Source organism: Bombus vancouverensis, unplaced genomic scaffold (genome assembly GCF_051014615.1).
Source record: "Bombus vancouverensis nearcticus unplaced genomic scaffold, iyBomVanc1_principal scaffold0052, whole genome shotgun sequence".
In the NCBI taxonomy this organism is placed as follows: domain Eukaryota; kingdom Metazoa; phylum Arthropoda; class Insecta; order Hymenoptera; family Apidae; genus Bombus; species Bombus vancouverensis.
Window position 1 is genome coordinate 103,839 of NW_027468943.1, and position 22,180 is coordinate 126,018.

A 22,180-nucleotide genomic window follows, 5' to 3' on the forward strand; every position below is an offset into this window, starting at 1 on the left:
CATAAATCTGGAACAAATACAATCGGATTGAGTGGCGGCAATCGCTTAATTACGGCTATGGTAGAATCTAGATTAAAGTGTTAAGGGACTTTCCCAAATATATATATGTATATATATATGCTCAGATTTCAGAGCTTAGTTTTAGGAGTAATGTAATATCGTAAGGTAGTTCGAATTAGAAATCAGTTGAAAATAGATAAAACCGAGTACGTCGTCTTTCTGTGGTTCGTTTACATTTAAGAGTGCCTGCGTGACTAAAGGCACGTAGTTGGTAGTTCTTACATAGGTATGAGGGAAACAATAGACAACGTTAGAAGAAGGACGGTTTCGCTATCCAAGGCGGGACGACCGAAAGATCAGAGTGTGCGAGTCGAAAAGTGTGCGTGTTGCGAGAATCAGAGCTAATTGAGTCGTCGAAGAGTAGAGTCGTGAGAATTGATAGAGTTGTTAGAGAGAGAGAGAGTGTGTGTGTTAGATTCGTTGTGACGAGGGTGGTCAAATAACTGTAAAGTTATTTGATATAGATACGAGTATTGCATTTAGTTTCCGTTAAATAAATATCGTTCTCTGTCCAATTTATATCCTTATATTCAGTTTAATATTAATAAATTGTAAGTAATCGGAAAAAAAATGCTATCCTTATTTCCACGATATTACAGTAATATATTGTATTTCCCAGATTACTTTCATTAATATTCGTCTTAAGACATTAATAACACTCAATTTTAATTTTATCAAGGCAAAATAAATATTTTTGTTTAATTAAAACTCTACTCCTAAAAAAATAAAACTTTTCTATTTATGCAAAATTGCATGCAATAAAAGTTTCAATGAATACACTTCGTTTTGTAACTGTTTTCTTCAATCAGAAAAGATAACGGCCAAAAAATTATTGTTATTCCACAACTAATTGGAAATTTTGACAGTTTAATTCGATCATTGGATCGATTACACGTACGGTGATTTTTCAAATTCGGAATCAGTTACAGACCTGACGGAATCAGTTACTGTCCCTGACAGGGACAGTGTAGCAAATCTATTCGTTCAACGCTGATTGGTTCCGCCATTTATAAAAGCGCTTCCTGCAGCAGTTATGTATAGATTGGTATAAATATAAATGTATAAAGTATACGTTTACAAAGTTGTCTGTAAACAAAGTGTAATAATATTTACCGTGTATTGGAGTGTATATAACGACGGAAATAAAGAATAATAAGAAAAAGTAAGATATTATTAAAAGTCGCTCTTATTAATAGATATAAATAATAGTTGAATAACCTTTTCATAAGATTGCTAAAGATAACCTCAAAAGAAAATACAACTTTTTTGCAAAGTTTAACAATAAATTATATTACAATTTTAAATTAACATCAAATTTTGAGCTACACACATCTTAGTAATTAAATCTGTATGGTGTTATCCGTTTTTACTTTAAGGTGATTTATACTTCGTGTTTATTACAAATTTTTGCAGTCATCATAGAGAACATACAGAATTAACATTTAAGTTTGGAACGTTAGTTCAAATGCCTGATTACTCAGCCAAGGGATGCAGAAACAAGTCAAAGAGTGGTAAGAAAATGTATTATCTTCCAAACGATCCCAAACGAAGAGAGTAATTGCGAATTAATTGCGTAACTCTTGGTGGAAAATAGAATGTAATTGAATATAAATCCAATTTTTAATATATTATGTTTAACAAAATATTTGCATTACATTATTCCAGTCATACAGTATTTAAAAAAAATATATAATAGGCATAAAAAATGTATTTAAGTTTTCATTAATAAAATTAGACACTAATGACTTTACGCTGTTAATTTCCCTAGGCCATAGTTGTACACACAGGTCTGTTAACTGCTGTAAAGAAGATAAGGTTCTTAATGTCGCAAGATGTACTTTACCAATCGGTCACCATTGAACACTGCGATCGAGTAGCTAGGATTTTGTGTTTGGCGCCATTCTTCGGTGAAAGCACTAAAAGTAAAGAATATAAACTAAAGCAGTAAACTTATTCAATAACTAATACTATATTATGTATTTATTATAATTTCTCACCATTTATTTCAAGCAGATACAGATGTACAGATACAGATAAATGGAGTATTGTAGATACAATTGTAGATACAATACTCCATTTATTACAGAAAGCATTGTTTAAATGAATATTAATTATGAACCATTATTAAACATGCATTATTATTACTAACAAACAAGTTTAACAAGACCACAATTTTCAAATTAAATATGTACACATATCTTTAATGCTTTTATATTTGACGCATATATTGGAAAGTAAGTTTGTTTTTAGTTTTTTCTTAATTTATTAAAAAATTGTGTAACTATTAACATTACGTATAACATACGTAAATAGTGTCATACTTAAAATATTACCCATGATTAAAAATTTTCAATGTTATTAAATTCTTTATTGAGGAAGCTAAATTATAATATAATTATAGAGTTTACAAAGGATTTTAATAATGAAAAAATATTTATTTTATATAACATTTATTAGACATTAGTTAGATATAAAATAAGAATAATATAATCATAATAATCGTATATCTAAGATAAAAGTTGATCTCTATGATCATTAACATGGTGTTGCTTTTTCCTCACACCCTCCTGCTACACGCTTCGAAGCAGAACATACAGCGAGTAGATATTACGGAATCAGATCCAACAGCAAACAATACAATATGTATAGAACTCTAATCATGGAAACACCAACACCTTTGGTAGCCGAAGTTATGCACAAGTAACTAACCAATCGCCACCCTTAACACCAACATAGCCAAATCCATCAGTAATACGCTCAAGCAACCACCGTTACAATACTAACTAACGGCAATTACTTCCAGATGTAGCAGTATATGCACCACTGCGAACAGGCAGTACATTGACAGAGATTATAGAAGTAGCATTGGCAACTACTACTTATGAACCAAATAACAGGCAAACAAAAATAATTCCGCAAGACTTTCTTGACAAAATCAGAGGGAAAAAGGTAAGCGAAAGCAAAATGACAAAAACATAGAGCACGTGAAAGCAAAAAAACATCTAAACAAACTTGCAAAGGAAATAGAAAGTAAAATAAAAGATCATAATAATAACGAATTCTCAAAATTCATAGATTCACTTTCTGCGTACGAGAATTCCAACTATTTCCTATGGAAAGCCACGAACAAAATAAAGGAGCCAATTAAACTAATCCCAGCAATCAGATTAACGGACAACACATGAGCCAGAAGCACCAAAGAGCAAGCTGAAGAATTTTCCAACCACCTTTGTTGAAGTTATCTCTTCGAGCAACGCGTGATGAATGTGTAACAGAAATATATTTAAGTATAAGTGTAACTGTAAGTATAAGTATAAATATAAGCATAAGTATAAGTACAGTGTATACTAATCCAGAACCACACTGTGGCAGCGTTACATTACAACAGAGCTTCGAAGCCATGAGTCTATGGGTATTTATATAATTACGAAAACTGGCCCGTCTATATATACCCTGCTGCACCATCTGTGCATGGCATATTCCTAAAAAAGGCTATGAGACTGAGAGGCCCTTCAAATTGATTTAGAGCTAAACAATACTCAATAACATCAGGGACTAAGAGAACTAAATGCTAGAGAAGATGTAGTTTTCCTAGAAGTGAGTATTACTTCAACACCCTCCCTAACACTCGAAATCTTTACAAACGATTACTTTTTAACATCATTGTTATTTTTCAGACCTAATTTTTGTCGTAAATATTGAAATCTTGGTTTCGGTAACGCCTTCGTAAATATATCTACTTGTTACGTCCGGCGACTCTCTACACAAAGCAGACTCCACGCCACGTGAGTTCTATTAGAAACAGTGACAATGACTGTTTTGTATCGTATCTGGTTATATTATTTATTGTTCTTACTTGGTGCCCGATTTTTGTTAGTTCCTTGCATATATTTTTGGTGTTTGTTCTTGGGTATAGGTCTCTAATTACTACTTTGTGGTTCTTTTCTGTTTTGAGCTGGTATGTATGATGTATAGTATGTTTAATACTTGCGCCACTTTTCGAAAGATTTTTGGAGTATTTGTTTGCACTTTGACTTGTTCCAGTTTTAATTCCTTTATACTGTAGTTTTCTCTTCCGACAGTGTTGTTTAATAGTTCAATAAGGGTATCTGTTATTTGAGCATGAATGTAGATCGGTGGTGGTTTAACGATATGTGTTGTCATTTCTTCCTCTGAACTCGTATCTCCGTCTTTTATCAGTGAGCTGAAAGAATTTCGGAGTGGGATGTCCTGTAGCCACTGGTGCATTTCTGTATCGGGAACTTTTATAGCGCTTGTATTTAGGATTATTTTACGCCTTTTGTGAGCTGTTGCTACCTTCCAGTTTTCATCTTGATAGGATAGTTCGTTATTGTAGCTGTTTTCTTCCTGCTTTTGCAACGTTTCCATTTCTTTTATAGGCTTTCCTGTTCTTTGTTAATTGGTTGTTTTCTGCTTAACGTATTTGTAGCTTCATTTATGAAACATGTCACCCTTTTTTGTTTGGCGGCGGTATTGGTTGTTGCATTTTGAAACTTTTACCATGTGACAGTGTTCGTTAACGTTTTAACCTCCTAAATTCACTATTTATCGCACTAACACTGGAGCACATTTACTCGCACCTGTTTACCTCGACTGCTCGGGCAGAATTGTCATTACAATGCAATTATCTATATTGTTACATCGAGGCCTTTCTTCTATTTTGTCCGGCAATTTTCATTTTTAACGTGATGAACATTTTCTTCTACATCATATTTTAAAATTTGTTAACAATCACTGTTTACAAATTGACGGCAAGTACCTGATTTGGGGTTATACGTTCTATATACATCGAACGTAACAATAAGGAACACAGAAAGCAACTGAGATATAACACGATATTGAAATTAGAAATTAATTACACCCTCGTAGCGGTGCCTGCATCAACTTGGACTAATTCGCAAACGATGGAAGTTGTATATGTTAGAGCGAAAAGAAGCCTCGCGTATTCAATCTCAGAATGTCATGTCCGAAGGAAGTCCATCTCCAACGTAGCTAATCGAACTATGCGTCTAATCGAACTTTTCGGGGTTACTTTCATGTTCGGTATCATTTTGATCAAAAGAACCTCAACAATTCAATTAAAACAACGTTTTGTCGATGAAATAAAAGATGTAGAAGCTTCATTTTTTCTATCGAAGAGATCTTAACAAAAGAACGATAACAGGTTGTACCTTAATGCCTCGATGAAAGAAATTTTATATTTTAACGTTTCAACATTTTAATGATACAATAGTATAATATTTTAATAAGAAGGGAGAAATGGTACGTTCGTGTACGATTTTATACTTTCAATCGGCAAAAATGATGTTGGAGGGGTAGAAAAGCTATTGAAAAACATTTGGATAATTTCTCATCGAAGCATCTGCAAATAGATCTTAATTCGATCTGAGGCGTCTATGTTGTCTGTAATAATTGTAGCTGCTGGCTGTAGATGTCGCTGCTGGGGTACTGCTATATTTTTCTAATTTAGATGCGTGGAAGAAAAATCGGACTACGGGCGCCGGGATCCGAATCCGAGTCCCGAACGTTCGTAACCTAAGGCGCTAACCACTGCGCTACCGTTGTCCGGTATTAGTTAGTGGCGGTATTTGTTGTCGAGTGCCGCGACAGATCTATCGAACGATGGCCCGCGGCCGGTTCGATCGTAACGTCGATTAACATGTATCAACGGCTGGACCCGCTAGTAACATCAAAATACAATTTCTTTTGTCAAGGGGAAACATTGAATTATAGGCTCGCCCTATCAACTCAAAATCAACTTCAAATGACGACTAATTAGACACTTTGGAAAGTTTCACATACATCACGATCACGATAGACATTACGCAGGACGATTAATTCGTTTCTAAGTTTCTCTTTGTACAGAACCATACCGTCGACCGATGGGTCCGCGGTAGAAAACGGTAACAAGGAAGGATGGCGGCAGGAAATCCCTGACTCCTAAAGCCGCGAGCAAGGAGGTTGGAGCGGAGGAAGCGGCGATTGAAGCCATGAACTTAGGTGATTAAGATTAAGGGTGCGCACCCTCCAGAACAATCTGGGACAGTCAAGACCTGCTTTTCCAAACCATTCTGGAGAGCACGGTTGCCCTAGCGGTGGTGGCCGAGCCATACAGAGTCCTGGACGCTCCGGACTGCGCCGGAGATACAGACGGCTGTCACCTGGACATCAGCGCCGGCATCGTCCGCCCACAGGGATCCGCTGGAGCGCGGCAAAGGATACGCAGCGGTCGAATGGTCAGGAATGGTGGTAGTGGCCGTATATGTGTCGCCCAACAGCGAATGGACAGCGTTCGAGGAGTTCTTGGACGGGGTAGGCGACTGCCATTACGATTACGAGATATAGTATTACGTTATAATACATTACATTATAACGTATTCCGTTAAATTGAATTACGTTATATCATATTACGTTTTGCCGTTCCTTCACATGCTGAGCAGAAGGCGAACGTTACCATGATCGCGGACGGATATTAAGACAGGTAGAGTGGGGATATGGTAAGAATAGAAAGGAGGCAAGTGGGTCAACACAGCAGTTGCCCGTAACCAGTCGTCAGTAGGAATCGCAACCAGAGAGTTCTGAAGAAGTCGCTGGTCAAGAAAGTAAACGAACTGCGGAACGAAGCGCCGCGTATTAAGTTGGCAGCCTTCACGTAATAGAGTACATTCAGTAATATAGTATTACGTTATACAGTATAACGCTATAACGCATTACGTTATATAGTATAAGTAAAATCCAATGCAACCACAGCTATCAATATTGAAGATTAAATATGTAATTGAACGAATCTCCGCTTCTATTGAGGATATGTAGACAATTCGATGCGCGTTATACTCCACGTTTGATGCCAAATACAACGCACATCATCTGGTTTGCGCTATGTTCACTCTTTTCCTGTCAAATCCGATGCAATTATAATTTTTAATGCTCAAGGCTAAATATTCAATTCTACGAATCTCCGCTGCTATTGGACAAATTTCGACAATTCGATACGCGTTGTACTCCACATTTGCTGCTTTACACAGCGCACATCAGTCGGTTTGCACTCTGTCATCTCTTTTGCCTGTCAAATCCGATGCAGTTAGAATTTTTAATGCTCAAGGCTAAATATTGAATTCTACGAATCTCCGCTGCTACTCAGGATACATAGGCAGCTCGATGCGCGTTGTACTCCACATTGGCTGCTTTATACAGCGCACTTCAGTCGGTTTGCACTATGTCATCTCTTTTTCCTGTCTAATCCAATGCAATTAGAATTTGTAATGCTCCAGGCTAAATATTCAATTCAACGAATCTCCGCTGCTATTCGGGATACAGAGGCAGTTCGATGCGCATTGTACTCCATATTGGCTGCTTTATACAGCGCACATCAGCTGATTTGCATTGTGTTAATCCTGGACCCTGTCAAATCCAATGGAGTTAGAACTTTTAATGCTCGAGGTTAAATATTGAATTCCACGAATCTCCGCTGTTATTAGGGATACCTAGGCATGTTGGGTCCCAAAGGTGCTAGTGGTATCATTGCACTGTTCACGCCCAGTAGTGCCAAGTGCCAACTCCTCCTCCAAGTCGGTGGGGCTGGTAAATTCTGACTTGTCAGTGGCTACGTAGATGGCGACGTGGCTTAAGAACTCATCCTGCCCGAGGAAGAGAACATGCATCATGGCGTAAACAATCACACGTCGCAGACCCGATCGGGTGTCGTGGCGGGTTAAGCCTTTCGTTACTGGCGGCTTCTCCTGCGTGACAAGCGCTCTGCGCCAAAAAGAAAAAACTTTCCTCGAAACAGGGTATTTATAACTTCTTAACACACTCACTTTTAATTGAAATTTGGGTAGGCCTACTTTGGGGGGGGGGGGGGAGGACAATCGTCTCCCCTAACGCCACATTTAGTTAGTTAGTTCATAGGATAGGCCTAACGAGAAGACGCGGGGAGTGTACCGGCAGTAATTTCCAAGAGGTCTCGGGCACTGCTGCCAAACGTGTAGGTTGGCCACCGTGGAGTTTTTGTCAGTAGGAGTCTGGAACTACTCCACTAATTCTCCAGAATGCAGCGGAGTGTCCATGAGGATTTCTCCACGTAGAAGAAAAAAAGAAAGAAGGTGTTGAAGCATATAAATAGGTGATATATCGTATTTCAATTCTTTGAATTTTGTTTGAATTATTGTTAATTACAATCACAATTTCTGATAATATCATGCACACGATTAAGTGTAACCACGTTCTTAATCGTCATCGTTGTCAATTACAATTATAATTCCAAGGTTACTTACATTCATTTTAACGAAACCAATGTTTACTGCTAGAACACGCACATATTCGTACAACGATGTTAAAAATCTGAGCATAATGGAAATGTACGTACAGCAGATACTCACAGGAAAAACCAACGAGACTACTAATAAAATCAATGAATTAGAAAAAAGGAGCTATAGACAAATATCTTATAATATACCGTGGCATAATCTGCAATTTATTATAAAATAATTGATCCGAGCAGTATCAATTATAAAAGAAGATGGCTGAATATGATAGACACTGTCGAATACTAATCAAATATAATCATTTAGTTAATCTTTAAGATTTAAGTTAAGATACATCTTTGAGGAATCAATAAGTGTTTCGCTAATAGCCTAATAGATCTCTTGATAGATCAGACGAAGAAATACCTAACCGCGATTACAGCCAATTGGTACATATTATTCGATACATAATTAATATTTGTATCACGTACAGCGATGCAAGTGGTATTGAAGAAAATAGCCATTTTATGTTACAATTATAACGAGTAAATTTACTCGTTTAACTTGAGAGGAATTAAAAAGGTACCTGACTTTTAAATAAGCATTAAATAAGAAATTTAAATATCGCAGACGGTGATGTAGGTGTTATTCAAGAAAAGAGAACATTTTATTTTGTAATTAGCACGAGTAAATGAACGAATATCGATAATATAATATAATGATTAATATGAATTTTATCTGGCTGATTATTTAAATACCATAACATATTTCACAGTAACGTCATCGACTGCCGTTAGGCTCTTTTCCCTTTTTGTTCAAACTAATTGATAGTCGAAAACTAGTATCAAGGAGGTGTGAATTTAGTCTTAGTTTGTAGAAACTATTAAAATGATAAAAATGGATACCGTATTAAATCGTCGAAGGCGCCAATTTACGATAAAAATTAAAAATTACGATTAAAATTGTTCAATTTGATTTTGTTATAATGGAAAACCCGTCCTTTCCTATGTCAAGAGATCGTTAACGTTTGATTGACATCTCGACACCTTGTCAAGATATATAAGGAACGCGGAAGTCGCGCGCGAGCTCTTTCGTGCCTGAAATTCCGGACAGTGAACATCCAAGAAGAATTTAAATATAAGGTAAATAAAAAAAAATATCAAATAACAACATTGTAACTAGTAATTTATAACGTCTAAGCCATTAATTTACAATACTTGAGAAATTAATTTACAATATTTAAGCTATTAATTTATAACATTTAAGCCATTAATATATAACATATAAGCAATTAATTTATAACGTCTAAACTATTAATTTATAACATTTGTTGAGATATGTATAATTTTCTGTGTTGGACTGGGTTAAATGTGTAGTAGAGATACTTGTAAGTGAATATCAGCGTGTTGATGTATGTGTGTGCGCGGCGTCTCGAAAACAGATGAATGTAAACTGTTCAGTCGGTTAACAGAAATATAATACGTTATATGGTATGCCGTTATAACGTATTACGTTATATGGTATGCCGTTATAACGTATTAGGTTATATGGTATGAAGTTATAACGTATTACGTTATATGGTATGACGTTATAACGTATTACGTTATATGGTGTGACGTTAGAACGTATTACGTTATATTTTATAACGTTATAACGTAATACGTTGTATGCTATGACGTTATAACGTATAACGTTATATGCTATAACTTTATAACGTAATACGTTATATGGTATGACGTTATAACGTATTACGTTATATGGTATGACGTTAGAACGTATTACGTTATATGGTATGACGTTAGAACGTATTACGTTATATGGTATGACGTTAGAACGTATTACGTTATATGGTATGCCTTTATAACGTAATACGAAATCGCCAAGGTTGAACCTAACTATTTTAGCGTTGTTTTCGTCGAACCTATCCTTATCGTATTTGACGCTTGCTTCTATATTCTTTATCGCCTGCTGTCTTACATTTTTTTTTTATTTATTTGTTGAAATTACAATCAATTCTTGCGTTGAGAATTTTCAGTAATTTTTCTGGCGTGGCGCAGTGACATGGCTGTTTATTTACAATAAGTTAATACTTATTATAGATAGGTATAATTTATAAGTATTATAAGTAAGTGCATATGCTTAATTTGGATAATTAAATGAATCTAACGTTTAGGTCTAGCGGGTAGTGCCTCTTCAGCCTGCGAATCTGGCGTTGGGGGTTTCGGTGTTTGTTGATTCTTTTGCTATATCTGTCGCTATATTTTGCTATTTCCTCTTTGACGGTGGGTATCTTGAGGTCGCGGTGTATTGTTTCATTGGTTACATACCAAGGTGCGTCAATTAGGGATCTTAGCGTTTTCGATTGAAAGCGTTGGAGTATTTCAATGTTGGAGTTACTTGCTGTTCCCCATAGTTGGATTCCGTAGGTCTAGACAGGTTTTATTACGGTCTTGTAGAGGGTAATTTTATTGTGTATGTTTAGTTTGGAGCGTCGGCCCATGTGCCAATAGAGTTTTTTTAGTTTGTCCTTTAGTTGCTTCGTTTTATCTGAGATGTGTGTCTTCCACGTTAGTCTCCTGTCCAGGGTCATGCCCAGGTATCGGACTGTGTCCCTGCTAGGAACTGTTGCATTGTTGATGGTGACCTGGGGGCAGGTTTGTTTTCGGAGCGTGAAGGTTACATGTGAGGATTTCTTTTCGTTGACTTTGAAGCCCCATTTGTGAAACCACTTTTCCATGGAGTCGGGACTTCGCTGGAGAGTGGATGAGGCTATTACCGGGTCTGCGTGGGTAGCTAATAGCGCTGTGTCGTCTGCAAATGTCGCTATTGTTATATCGTTTGATATAGGTAGGTCGGCAGTGTAGATGGAGTACAGTAGGGGTCCGAGGACACTACCTTGGGGTATGCCGGCTTCTATTGGAAATGTTGCGGAAGTGGCGTCTAGGCATTTAACCATGAATTGTCTATTGATTAGGTAGGATTTTAGGATGGAGTAGTAGGGGTGAGGTAGGATCTTTTTAAGCTTGTATAGTAGCCCTTCATGCCATACTTTGTCGAATGCCTGTTGGATGTCTAGGAAAACCGCTGAGCAATATTTTTTCTTTTCGAGTGTTTGGCTGATCGTATGAGTTAAGCGGTGGATTTGCTCTACTGTAGAATGATGTTTTCGGAAGCCGAATTGGTGATCTGGGAGTGTTTTCAAGTTCTCTAGGATTGGAAGGAGTCGGTTCGTGAGCATCTTCTCGAATAGTTTGGACAGGGTAGGTAAAAGACTGATTGGGCGATAGGAGCAGGTTTCGTATATCGGTTTACCGGGTTTAGGGATGAGGGTAATCAATGAGATTTTCCAGGCCTTAGGATAGTGTTCCAGGCGAAGGATAGCATTAAAAATCGATGTGATGAGTGCTATCCCTTTTGTGGGAAGTTCCTTGATTGCTTTATTGCTTATTAGGTCGTGCCCTGCTGCTTTCTTGGGGTTTAGGCGACTGATTGTTTCTATAGTCTCTGCAGAGGAGAAGGGTTCGATAGGAGGGGACATTTGGAAGGGGGTGTGCAGGTATTCAGTAACGTCCGCGGCGGCTTTGGGGGAATGGGGTTTGAATACTTTTGACAAGTGTTTAGCAAACAGGTCGGCTTTTTCTATAGGGCTTCGCGCCCATCCACCTTGCGGACGGCGGATAGGTGGGATTATTTGTGGGGGGCGTGTGAGTTTCCTGGAGACCTTCCATAGTGAGTAGTTGGCGTCGGCTGTGGGGGATAAGCTGGCGAGGTATTTATGGAAACAGTCGTTTTTATAGTTTTTTAAGGTTCTGGATAGCTTTCTAGTTGCGTTGTTAAGTTTGCGTTTGTCCTCCGGTGTTCTATGGGTCTGCCATACTCTTCTTAGTCTACGTTTTTCTGCTATTTTTTTTAGTATGTATTGGGGATATTCTTGTTTGCTGTTAGATGGCTTTGTCGGTGTGGAGAGGCGGATTGCGTTTATTATGCTCGTGTTTAAGTATTCCGTGGCTGCTTCGATATCTTCCTTTGTTTTTAGTGGGGTGAAGGCTGAGGTTGAGTGTGTAAAGACTTCTCTGAAGAGCTGCCAGTTGGTGTGTTGGTTGTGAATGGAGCCATTAGGTGTATTCTCGATGATTGCTGTCTTACATGGGAGATATTTACTTCTCTTTCTTCGATACTGTCGGGTAGGGATAAGCCGTAGGGTCTCGCTGTTTTACCGATTAGTAGTTCCAACGGGCTTGACTTAGTCACGCGGTTGGTGGTACAATTTAAGGCCAGTTGTATTTCCCCGATCGCGTCTTGCCAGGACCGCCCGGTGGTTTCTATTGTTGTGAACATGTTTTTTAGCGTACTCATAATACGCTCTACCTGTCCGTTGGCCCTACTAGCTCCGGTCGCAATTAAATGGAGTTTTATGTATTTATCTTGACAAAAGTCTCGAAATTCTTTGCCCGTAAAACATCTTCCCTAATCCGCTATTATCCGGCAGGGACTGCCGAATAAAAATATAGTACTTAAGTGCTTTAACGGTACTAAGGAAATCTACTTTACGAGTATGATGCAGATATGCGAATTTAGTGAAGACGTCGACCAAAACAATGACATACTCTTTCGAACCACTTTTACCGCTTAGTTTGCCCGTTATGTCCACGTGAACTGTATGCCAAGGTATGCTGGTCTTAGGTATAGGATGTAATTCAGCTTGTATTTTACCTGGACTGGCCTTCGAAACTTGACAAGCGTGACAGTTCTCTACGAATTGGCGAACATACTCCGCCATTCCTTCGAACCAGTAACACTCGTACAGTTTCTCAAGCGTTTTATTCCAACCTAAGTGCATAATTGACTGTTGCACATGGTTAATAACAGACCACCTAAACCCTCTCGGAACGACGGGCAGGCAGAGAGTTCTATCTTTTCTCTGTATTTTACGATGAAGGGTGCCGGACCGTAACTCATATTCTCATATGAGCTTCCGCGAGCTCTTCGTTCTGTAATTTATCGACGATCTCGGAAATTTGTGGGTCGCGACGTTGTTCCGCTAGTAGTCAATCGTCGGAGATTTCGGTTAGGTTAATTTCTTTCTCTACAATTTTGCTGAACGTACTGCGATCCAAGTCTACGGGATTTCGCCAAAAGAAATCTACGTGGGCCATTCGTTTACCTTCCCGGTACATAATGTCAAAGGTAACAGTTTGCAGGTAAGCCCACCATCTGTAAACCCTGTCGTTCAAGTGTACCTTACTACTGGATGCTTTCAGGGAGTTGCAATCGGTGACAACGAGAAATTCTCGTCCGTGTAAGTAATGACGGAAGTGCTTGACGGCGTTTACAACTGCTAACGTTTCCAATTCGTAGGAATGATACCTAGATTCCGCAGGGCTAGTCCTTTTGCTATAATACTCCACTATTCGATTTTTACCTTCGACCCTGTGCATTAAAATGGCTCCATATCCTTCCGAGCTAGCGTCCGTATGTAGTTCTATGGGGTAATTAGGGGTCAAATATCATTAGCACCGGCGCGTCAGTCAGGACGGAAATTACCTTTTATCTGATCTGTTGGTGCCTATCCGTCCAAGGTATATTCTTGTTACTCGAGGTAAGTGCGTACAGGGGTTTCATTACTTGTGAAAATTTGGGAATGAAGTTTCGGAAATAAGAGGCCAAACCTATGAATTGCCTAAGTTGTGTGACGGTCGACGGTGCAGGTAAAGAACTCAAGGCTTGTATTTTACCCGGGTTTGGACGGACTTCTCCGTTACGAATTACATATCCCAAGTAGAGTACCGATGTCTTTAAAAAGGAGCATTTTGAAAAGTTAAAGGAGAATCCGGCTTTCACGAGGGTATCTAATACGATGCTCAACCTTTCTAGGGCTTGATCTACTGAGTCGGCAATAATTAGGACGTCGTCCAAGTAAACAACAACGAACGAATACGCGAGGTCGCCTAAGGCGTTGAGAATGGCCCTCTGGAAAACGGATGGTGCATTTTTCAATCCGAAGGGCATAGTCACGTACTCGTATTGCCCGTCGGGTGTAACGAACGCCGTATATTCCGTCGAATTGGGATGAATGGGGATTTGGTGGAATCCGCTGGCCATGTCCAGGCTAATGAAGTATCTCGCCTTCTGCAATCTCGCGATTTGATCCGCGATGAGGGGTAGGGGATACCGGTCCGCGACCGTATTTTTATTTAATGCCCGCAAATCTACGCACAGTCTATCTGAGCCGTCTTTCTTCTTTACAAGTAAGATAGGGCTCGCGAACGGTGAGTTGCTCGGCCTCACAATTTTTGCTCTAATTAACTCGTCTATTCTCTCACGCACTATCCTACGCTCTTCTTCGCTAAGTCGGTAGGGACTTCTTTGCACGGTAACATTAGGATCGATTAACCGTATTTCTAACTGGCCCGTGCTTACGCGAGTACGTGGGAAGCCCGTAATGAATGAATCTTTGAATTTCTTGAGGACAGAAATTAACCGACTTTTATCATTACCAACCACGTCAGTGTCAACCGCATTGATATTGATCTCGTCCTCGGAGGTTTTACTACTGGCATTAATAGTCTTCGTTTTACAAATATCGACGCTATTCCGTGTAATAGTTACATCAAAACCCTGGCTTAAGATCTCGCGGCCAATCATGATATCATAATGCAAGTGACTATCGGCCAGAACGTGGAAGGTTATCTCCAATGTAAAACAGTTAATGCGTACCGTAGATAAGATCTGGGATGTACTCTTAACGCAGGTGTTTCCTATTCCTCGCATAACTACTATATCTGTCGTTCTCCTACCGGAGAATTTCGGAGCGACAGATTCTCTAATTAATGAGCACTCGGCTCCGGAATCGAAGTAAAATGGGAACGACTCACCCAGATGACAAACTACCGGCTGGGGACTCCACCACGCAGGTGTAACGTCAATTCATATCAGAGACCAGGCCATACACCACGGACAGGATGGCACCCAGATACCTGCATATCCCTGGCGCGCACCCTCAATAGTCTTAAGTGCCTACCAGGGGCACTTGGCATTTTTATAGTTAAGGTCGTGCGGACCAAGCGAGTATTTCCTGTCGTAAATTCCGTCCCTTGTCCTTAGATACCCCCACCCCTAGCTTTCCTCAGACACAGTATCGTCAGTAAGACTTCACTTATTCTGTATCCTTAGAATAGTCAACATATCTATGTCGGTCTCTACTCTTATAAGTCGCGTACTTAATGTATCGTTGTAACTAAGTCTGACATAACGTGGTTGGAGTGAATTGTGATTTATGTTAATTCAGTGCGTGTTACATTGTGATTGCTGAATTCATAATAAAGGTTGATTAAAACCAAGTTAATAGTTGTGTTACGACTCAACTATATTTTATTTTCACCAACCAACCCAAAAATTACGTGACACAGGAGTTGACTTTACGCTCATCCTTGGGGCCTGGTCTACCGTCCCGTCGTGCCGGGCAGTTAGATGCGATATGGCCTTCCGCATGACACCTGTAGCAAACCGCTTTGGACGGTGCGGCCGGTCGGCTTCCTTCCTGGCGTCGTGCATCCCTCTGCTGTTCATTCTGCATCCTCTTGCGGCAGTCCTTTATTCTGTGTCCGAGGGTACCAGTAATGACACCTCGTCTGGTGGCCCGATAACTTGCGTCGCTTAGCTTCGGGTTCCGCCGGTGCATCTCTCGGCGAAAATGTCGACTCTTCTTCGTAACAAAAGGATCGCATTTCGCTCAGAAATTGGTCCTCCGTTCTGATATCGCTCGTGAGGGCCAATCGTTTAAGACGTTGGTCGTGTGGAATTAATATGTAGAGAGTGACAGCGTTAAGTATTTCGTCTAGCGTAGAATGTTGCCACCGCGTCTGCAGGAGGGAACGGACACGGCCGGCAAACGCCCCCGTGGATTCGCCCGTTCCCCGCGATTCCCTGGATACCTTGATTAACGATGAGGACGTCGTCTCTCGGCCACCGAACTGTATAAGGAATCGTTCCTTAACTTTAGACCAAGTAACTTCTCCGTCTCCCGTCATTCGTGCCAGCCAATGTGCTGCAGAACCCTGTAGAGAGTCACTTAAGGCAGAGTATAGCGCGTCATCTCGCAGGGGGTTGTTCTGCATGGCCCTACTAACAGCCGCGCACCACGCGGCTGGGTCGGCGCCTGCGACTTCTGGGTTAAAATGTGGTAATTTGGTGATTCCCGTATTTGGTCGTTGCATTAGCGTATGAATTAGGTTGTTCATGACAGCGACCTGCCCTTCCAGCGCTCGCAACCGTTCTGATCCCACTTCTGATGTCGGATCGTCACTGGGAATGGGGTTGTGGGCGTCAAATGAATCTTCTCGAGGATTAGCCATTGATACGGTACACACAGGCGTAGTTTATTGCAATGATAGAATTATTACAGTCTTGACAATTGATCACGGCAGTTCGGCACTCGCGACACTAGTGACGATGCTCTCGGGCTCAATAACGAATCCGCGGCCAACGGGATGACAACAGAACGTACTCACAAAGTCTAAGTTTGAAAATAATCACTGATCGCGAAGGCGTTACTCTTTAATCGATGAGATCGCGAGCGAGAATGCCTTTCCCGTCCCGATGATGCCACAGAGGAAAACTATAACGGGGTGTGTCTAAGGATACGAGATCATCGGATTCGTCGAGAAAAGCCTTCGTTCAGAAAGTAAGGGAAATTGACGTTGCTGCTAATTGGTCAATCTCCATATCAGTGGTTAGAAAAAGATGCTAGCCGCCCTCGAGGGAAAGTTGCTAGTGGGAGACGCCGCTCTTTGAAAAATATGTCTCCCCTATCTTCCCGTAGTTGGGACAGAGACTGTTTGTCTGTTTGAAGGACTTTAGTTAACTAAACCTTAAGATTTATAACGGGCCCTCGGGCTAGCCGAACATGTACTGCGGAGACGCATCGACATCTGGCAATCATCTTACTCGAAGAATAGGGTCTGCGCGTGGCGAGCCACGGGACAGAAACCGTTGGAATGTTTACTGTCGCGTGTCGCCACGAATATTTCTTTTAAGGAGAGCTATAGAATTACTCCATACCTTTGTTAGACAAAGCGTTCATCCCGTGACCGCGGCTACGTTCGGCGACTGACTGTCGCCTCGAGCCCAAGCTCATTATCACGACTCTCGAACAATTACAATCGGGTTGAATAACTACAATTGTTCAATTACAGCTATAGTAGATTCTAGGTTACAATGTTGCGGAATTATCCAAAATTCCAAAGGCTCCGGTGTTCTTTCATCTCCGAAATATATATATAAATTATATTTAAGAAGTTTGGGATAGTTTAAAGATGAAATAAATTGCTTTTTAAGTTTAATCTCTTACTTTCGACGAAATCAAGTTTCTCTGGAATTTGGTGGAGTTTAAGATTTGATATCGGTGTCGTAGGAGTTATGTGACACTTTAAGGTGGAATAAATCTAGCGAGGAGTTTAAGGTGCGGCAAAGGAGCGTGGAATGTTGCAATAGAAATTTATTGCAGTGTTAGTGCATTGGTAGATTGATCAAATTTACGTGTAGCGTGGGTAACCAATGGTAAATATTTTGCAATGTGTATAATTTCTCAGTAATCTGAGGTTTATAAAATCTATTGTTGAAATTGTTGATTTAACAGATCAATTTTAAATTCCTCGTTAATCTAAATTTTTTTAATCCTATTTACAGCTAAACCTTACGACGAAAAATTAACGAAGTGGAATAAAAATGGCATTGTGATTCTTCTCGTCGTGTATCGGTGTCACATCAAATTTAAGAGACAGTTTTACTTGCGGATGCTGCGTGTTACGTTGGTGAAGTCGACGAAAGCGTAAAATAGGAGCTCGTCCGAAATACACTAACGCGGAAGGTTAAATTTAACGCAGAAGGCTGAGAAATTAGTCTAAAACTCGAAGTTTCATTGGTACGACGCACTTGAAACGCATTCAAAGAGGTCGGCGACCTCGAAAGGGGATGAACGCAACTGTTTCGTGGGAATTTCTTATTGTGGCTTATTTGGATGAAGCTGCTTTAAAATCAGCGCTGGATTCGTCTGTTTTTTGCCCGGAAATCATAAAATGTTTAGGCCAGGCGACTCCATGTACAGAAAATGTTATGTCCACTTTTTACGTCCGTAGAATTCAACTCTTTACTACTATGCACTTCTTCTCCAAAAAAATATCGCGTTTCAATATTAAAAAAAGTTTCAATAATATACTATCCATTAGAAGAATGATAACATGATAACCTTACAAATTATTAGTATTAACAAATTCTTATTGTCGTATAGAAATGCCAACTATTGCTTCGGTAAAACAAACAAAGGAATTTTACAGGTAAATTTTACAAATTACAAGTCATCTTATAACGCAAAATACGACGTGTAAAATTGTCTCAATTTATTAATAGTATTAATAAATTATTATGATAAAAGATGCAGGAATCTTAGCCTCATGAGAAATTAGAGATGAAAATGAGTGGGAAAAGATTAATCACTGGTCCTCCTAAAAAGATGCAGTCCCATGGATGGATGGTTGTGCGAGTATTAAAGCAGCGCAAAACCGTTCCCCGAATTCTCATCCCGGACGTCGTACGACCAAAGACAAAAGCAACTCACTCGAGGGCATTGCGGAGAGACATTCATCGAGGACACAATAGTATTATTCCAGGAAGTGCTAGTTCTTCCTAGATTCCGGTTACAATGTTCTTAACGCGTGGAAATTAGTCTTGAACAGGAAACATCTATAACGGCATGTATTTTCTGCCGTGATTGTAAATCTGTTTGGAACATGCGGTTTGTCCGTTAATCTAGGCGCTGTTGTTCAATTGAGTCAATATTATTTGTTGGTAGATTAGTGTGTGCAAGAGCGCTCTATCCATTATTGACCAATTCGAGCACGTATTGGTAAATTTCACACCGGCAATTACGGTGAAATCGTTCGTGGTCGCTGGAAATTAGCAGTATCGTTTGCGGTCGTGAGCTGATTGACACTGCGTGAGCGGGGAATTATGTGAAGCAGCTTTGCTTTGTCGTTTCATGCATTTAATAGGTTTACGGCGGTGGACAGAGTTTGTAAAAAATGAAGACAAGGTAGAAAAAGATTATTTTTCATTTTTTACTATTAGATTATTTTCAAAGTGATCTTTTCAGTGAAATATGATTGACAAAAAATAAGATCTATAATTGAATCATTATAGAAAATAGAATAATATTGATAATAAAGAAATAAAAATCAATTATAGAATAACATATAATAATAATAATAATAATAATAATAATAACAATAATGTGGATAGACTTTATGTTTACTTTTATATGTATAATGATACTGTTTGATCCTTGAATTAAAGTTAAGATTAACGTTGCGATTATGATTATCCTTTGTCTGACTAAATATATTTGAAGTATCAATTACAGTAGAATTTTTGAAAGATTCTTGGCTGTTAAACAAAAAACTGATTCCTTTATATTTCGCTCAATTATCATAGAATCGTGAAACTGACTTTCACTTCAAATTTTGTCTGTTTCAGGAGTAACAAGTACCTGCAAAAATCATCCATCAGCCGGATATGTGCTGTCGGAGGGTTTTTCATTAGCATTCCCGTCTTTCTAACTGGTAAGAACCAATTCCTTCAATTCTGTCAACTTTAACCTTTTGAAAGATACTAGTACATAAGTTATACGTTTAATTTTTCTTGAATTCAGGCATGAATCTAAAAGATACTGTGAACTATCTCTGAGTGTATGAAATCAGTTTAGAAATCCAATGGAAATAAAGTTAATTTTAACGCCGAATAGTCATTATTTTTCTTAGAAAAATAAAAAATGATCGTCCTTTAGGGAAGTTTTAACAGATTAATTTATAAAGAGCTGAAACAGAATATTCATGTCATGCATGAATACGGCTGGTGGATGGATCGAGATCTAATCTAAAGTTTACGTTGTGTCATGCTAGTTTACACAGCTATCATTCGCTCGATCGATCGTTAAGCTGTTGAACTCGATTCAAGACGGACATTTTGACTCTGTTCAGAAGAAAACTGCGTTTTAATAAATTTGACGGAATAGAAATTATGATAGACTACAATGTTTTTTTAATTATATCATAAAATTTATTTATTTTTTTTTAATGTCATGTTAGAAACTTCAAATACTGTCCAAAACTTCGAACGTAATCGTTTTAGAAATTTGTAAATTACTTAACGACCAAAAATATTGAATTCTCTATTGTCTGAAGATAGATTCTCTATAATTTAAGTAATTTATTCGTCGAGAATTGATATATAAAGACTTAAATAATAAATTAATTGAAAAATAATTTGCGACTAGTATTGAAAATTTCAATGAAAAGCATATGTATATAGTTTACGCTTCGAGAATTATATGTATTGAGAATATGTATTTGCGCTGATTCTTTGTCCCGCTTGTTATCGCATACGTGTTATAATGATCCTCTAACAATGCTTTCAGGTATGATATTGTATACATTCATCCAGTTTCATTCGACGCCGGTGTCACGTAAAATGGATACTTGGGTTGCGAGAGAAAAGAAAGCTGAGTCGTAGCCCAACTATTAATTCTCTTTTATCGAACTTTATTATAATTTTGGCACTTACAGTAGAATAACGTTGAACAGAGAAAGGGGTGTTGTACAAGAACAGCAACTAGAACGAGAACTCCCCGGGCTGGGTGAAGTCTCGGCTTATATACACCCTGGCTTGGGGATGTTGGGGAGTTTGGTGTGGATTCCAAGGAGTCCGAAAGTCGGGGTTGGGGCCTTATCTCTGATGGGGACTAAGATGCGTCGCGGCGTTGGCGTCCGACAGTCGGGAGTCGATGTCTCTCTGAGAGGTAATTGGTGTCACACCGGCAATCGTTACGTCGGTTTTCATAGGCCTTGGCATCGTGTTTTGTGGATGCGCAATGGTCCATAACGTCTTCGTGTGGCAGAGGGTAAGAACATATCGCTATTAAAAAAGAAAACGAACACGTTCAAACACGTCTAAATCATCTTTTTTCGTATTCGCTTTGGTAAATATTAGTTTTATTTAAAATTGAACAAAGCATTTTATGTTTTTCAAATACGGTACATAATCGTAATATCGAATTTTGTAAACTGATAGTAAGAAACTCTATAATTCGAGACTGGAACTTTGATCAAGTTCACATTGAACGTAAACTGACTTAATTTTGTTATTTAAGCGTGTATACTATACGTGTTTGTTCCTTCTTCTCTTGTGCGCAGGCTATAACTTAATTACTTCCAATAAACGCAGTTATATCGAATCAATGACCGATACAAATTTAGATATTAGGATTATTTAAACAAGAGATTAAAAACTAAAAAGTATTGTTTTTATACTGCATATGTACATGTGCAATATGAACGACAGTTTGTGTAATAATATGTACCCCTCTTCTTAGTTTACTTTTGTATATTTTGCGACATTTGATATTAATTTTATGAGGAACGTACTTACACTTTATCTTTGTAATTAAATGTGAAATGAAAGAAAAGAAATGACATGAGAAAAGGAAATTCGATGTATGAGTATATACGAATTGACGGAATTAAAATTTAACACTATATTTAAATAGAAAACGTGAAATATCTTGTCATCTTAAAATAACTTGATCATTCCTATTCTTTTACGTAAAAACACTTTTCGACTGTAACTTAAGAAAAATGTCTGCTAACGTGAAACGTGCCAGAAAAAATTAACAACTTCCATTAAATTGGCAAATTTCTCATTAATATCGTAAAACTCGCGTTTACAAAGATCAGAACAGTGTACATAATATACAAAACAAATGCAGAATATATAAATATAGCACATACGTTCTGAATTATATTCGA

General features: G+C 38.7%; 1 protein-coding gene across 1 annotated transcript; it reads left to right on the forward strand.

The window, feature by feature from the left end:
• The first annotated feature begins 1,071 nt into the window (after positions 1 to 1,071).
• LOC117165673 (uncharacterized) lies at positions 1,072 to 20,142 on the forward strand. The gene is made up of 7 exons (XM_076627262.1): positions 1,072 to 1,222; positions 1,474 to 1,571; positions 1,829 to 1,982; positions 2,864 to 3,009; positions 3,136 to 3,361; positions 3,433 to 3,657; positions 19,854 to 20,142. The coding sequence occupies exons 3-5, from the start codon at positions 1,883 to 1,885 to the stop codon at positions 3,193 to 3,195; spliced, it is 306 nt and encodes a 101-aa protein (XP_076483377.1). The 5' UTR covers positions 1,072 to 1,222; positions 1,474 to 1,571; positions 1,829 to 1,882; the 3' UTR covers positions 3,196 to 3,361; positions 3,433 to 3,657; positions 19,854 to 20,142.
• The last annotated feature ends 2,038 nt before the right edge of the window (positions 20,143 to 22,180 follow it).

Bases quoted from the DNA above. Each gene is read 5' to 3' on its own strand.
- LOC117165673 (XM_076627262.1), top strand. From the start codon at position 1,883: ATGTCGCAAGATGTACTTTACCAATCGGTCACCATTGAACACTGCGAT. The intron at 1,983-2,863 runs GTAAAGAATATA...AATTACTTCCAG, and splicing joins CTTCGGTGAAAGCACTAAAA to ATGTAGCAGTATATGCACCA. The intron at 3,010-3,135 runs GTAAGCGAAAGC...CAAAATTCATAG, and splicing joins ACAAAATCAGAGGGAAAAAG to ATTCACTTTCTGCGTACGAG.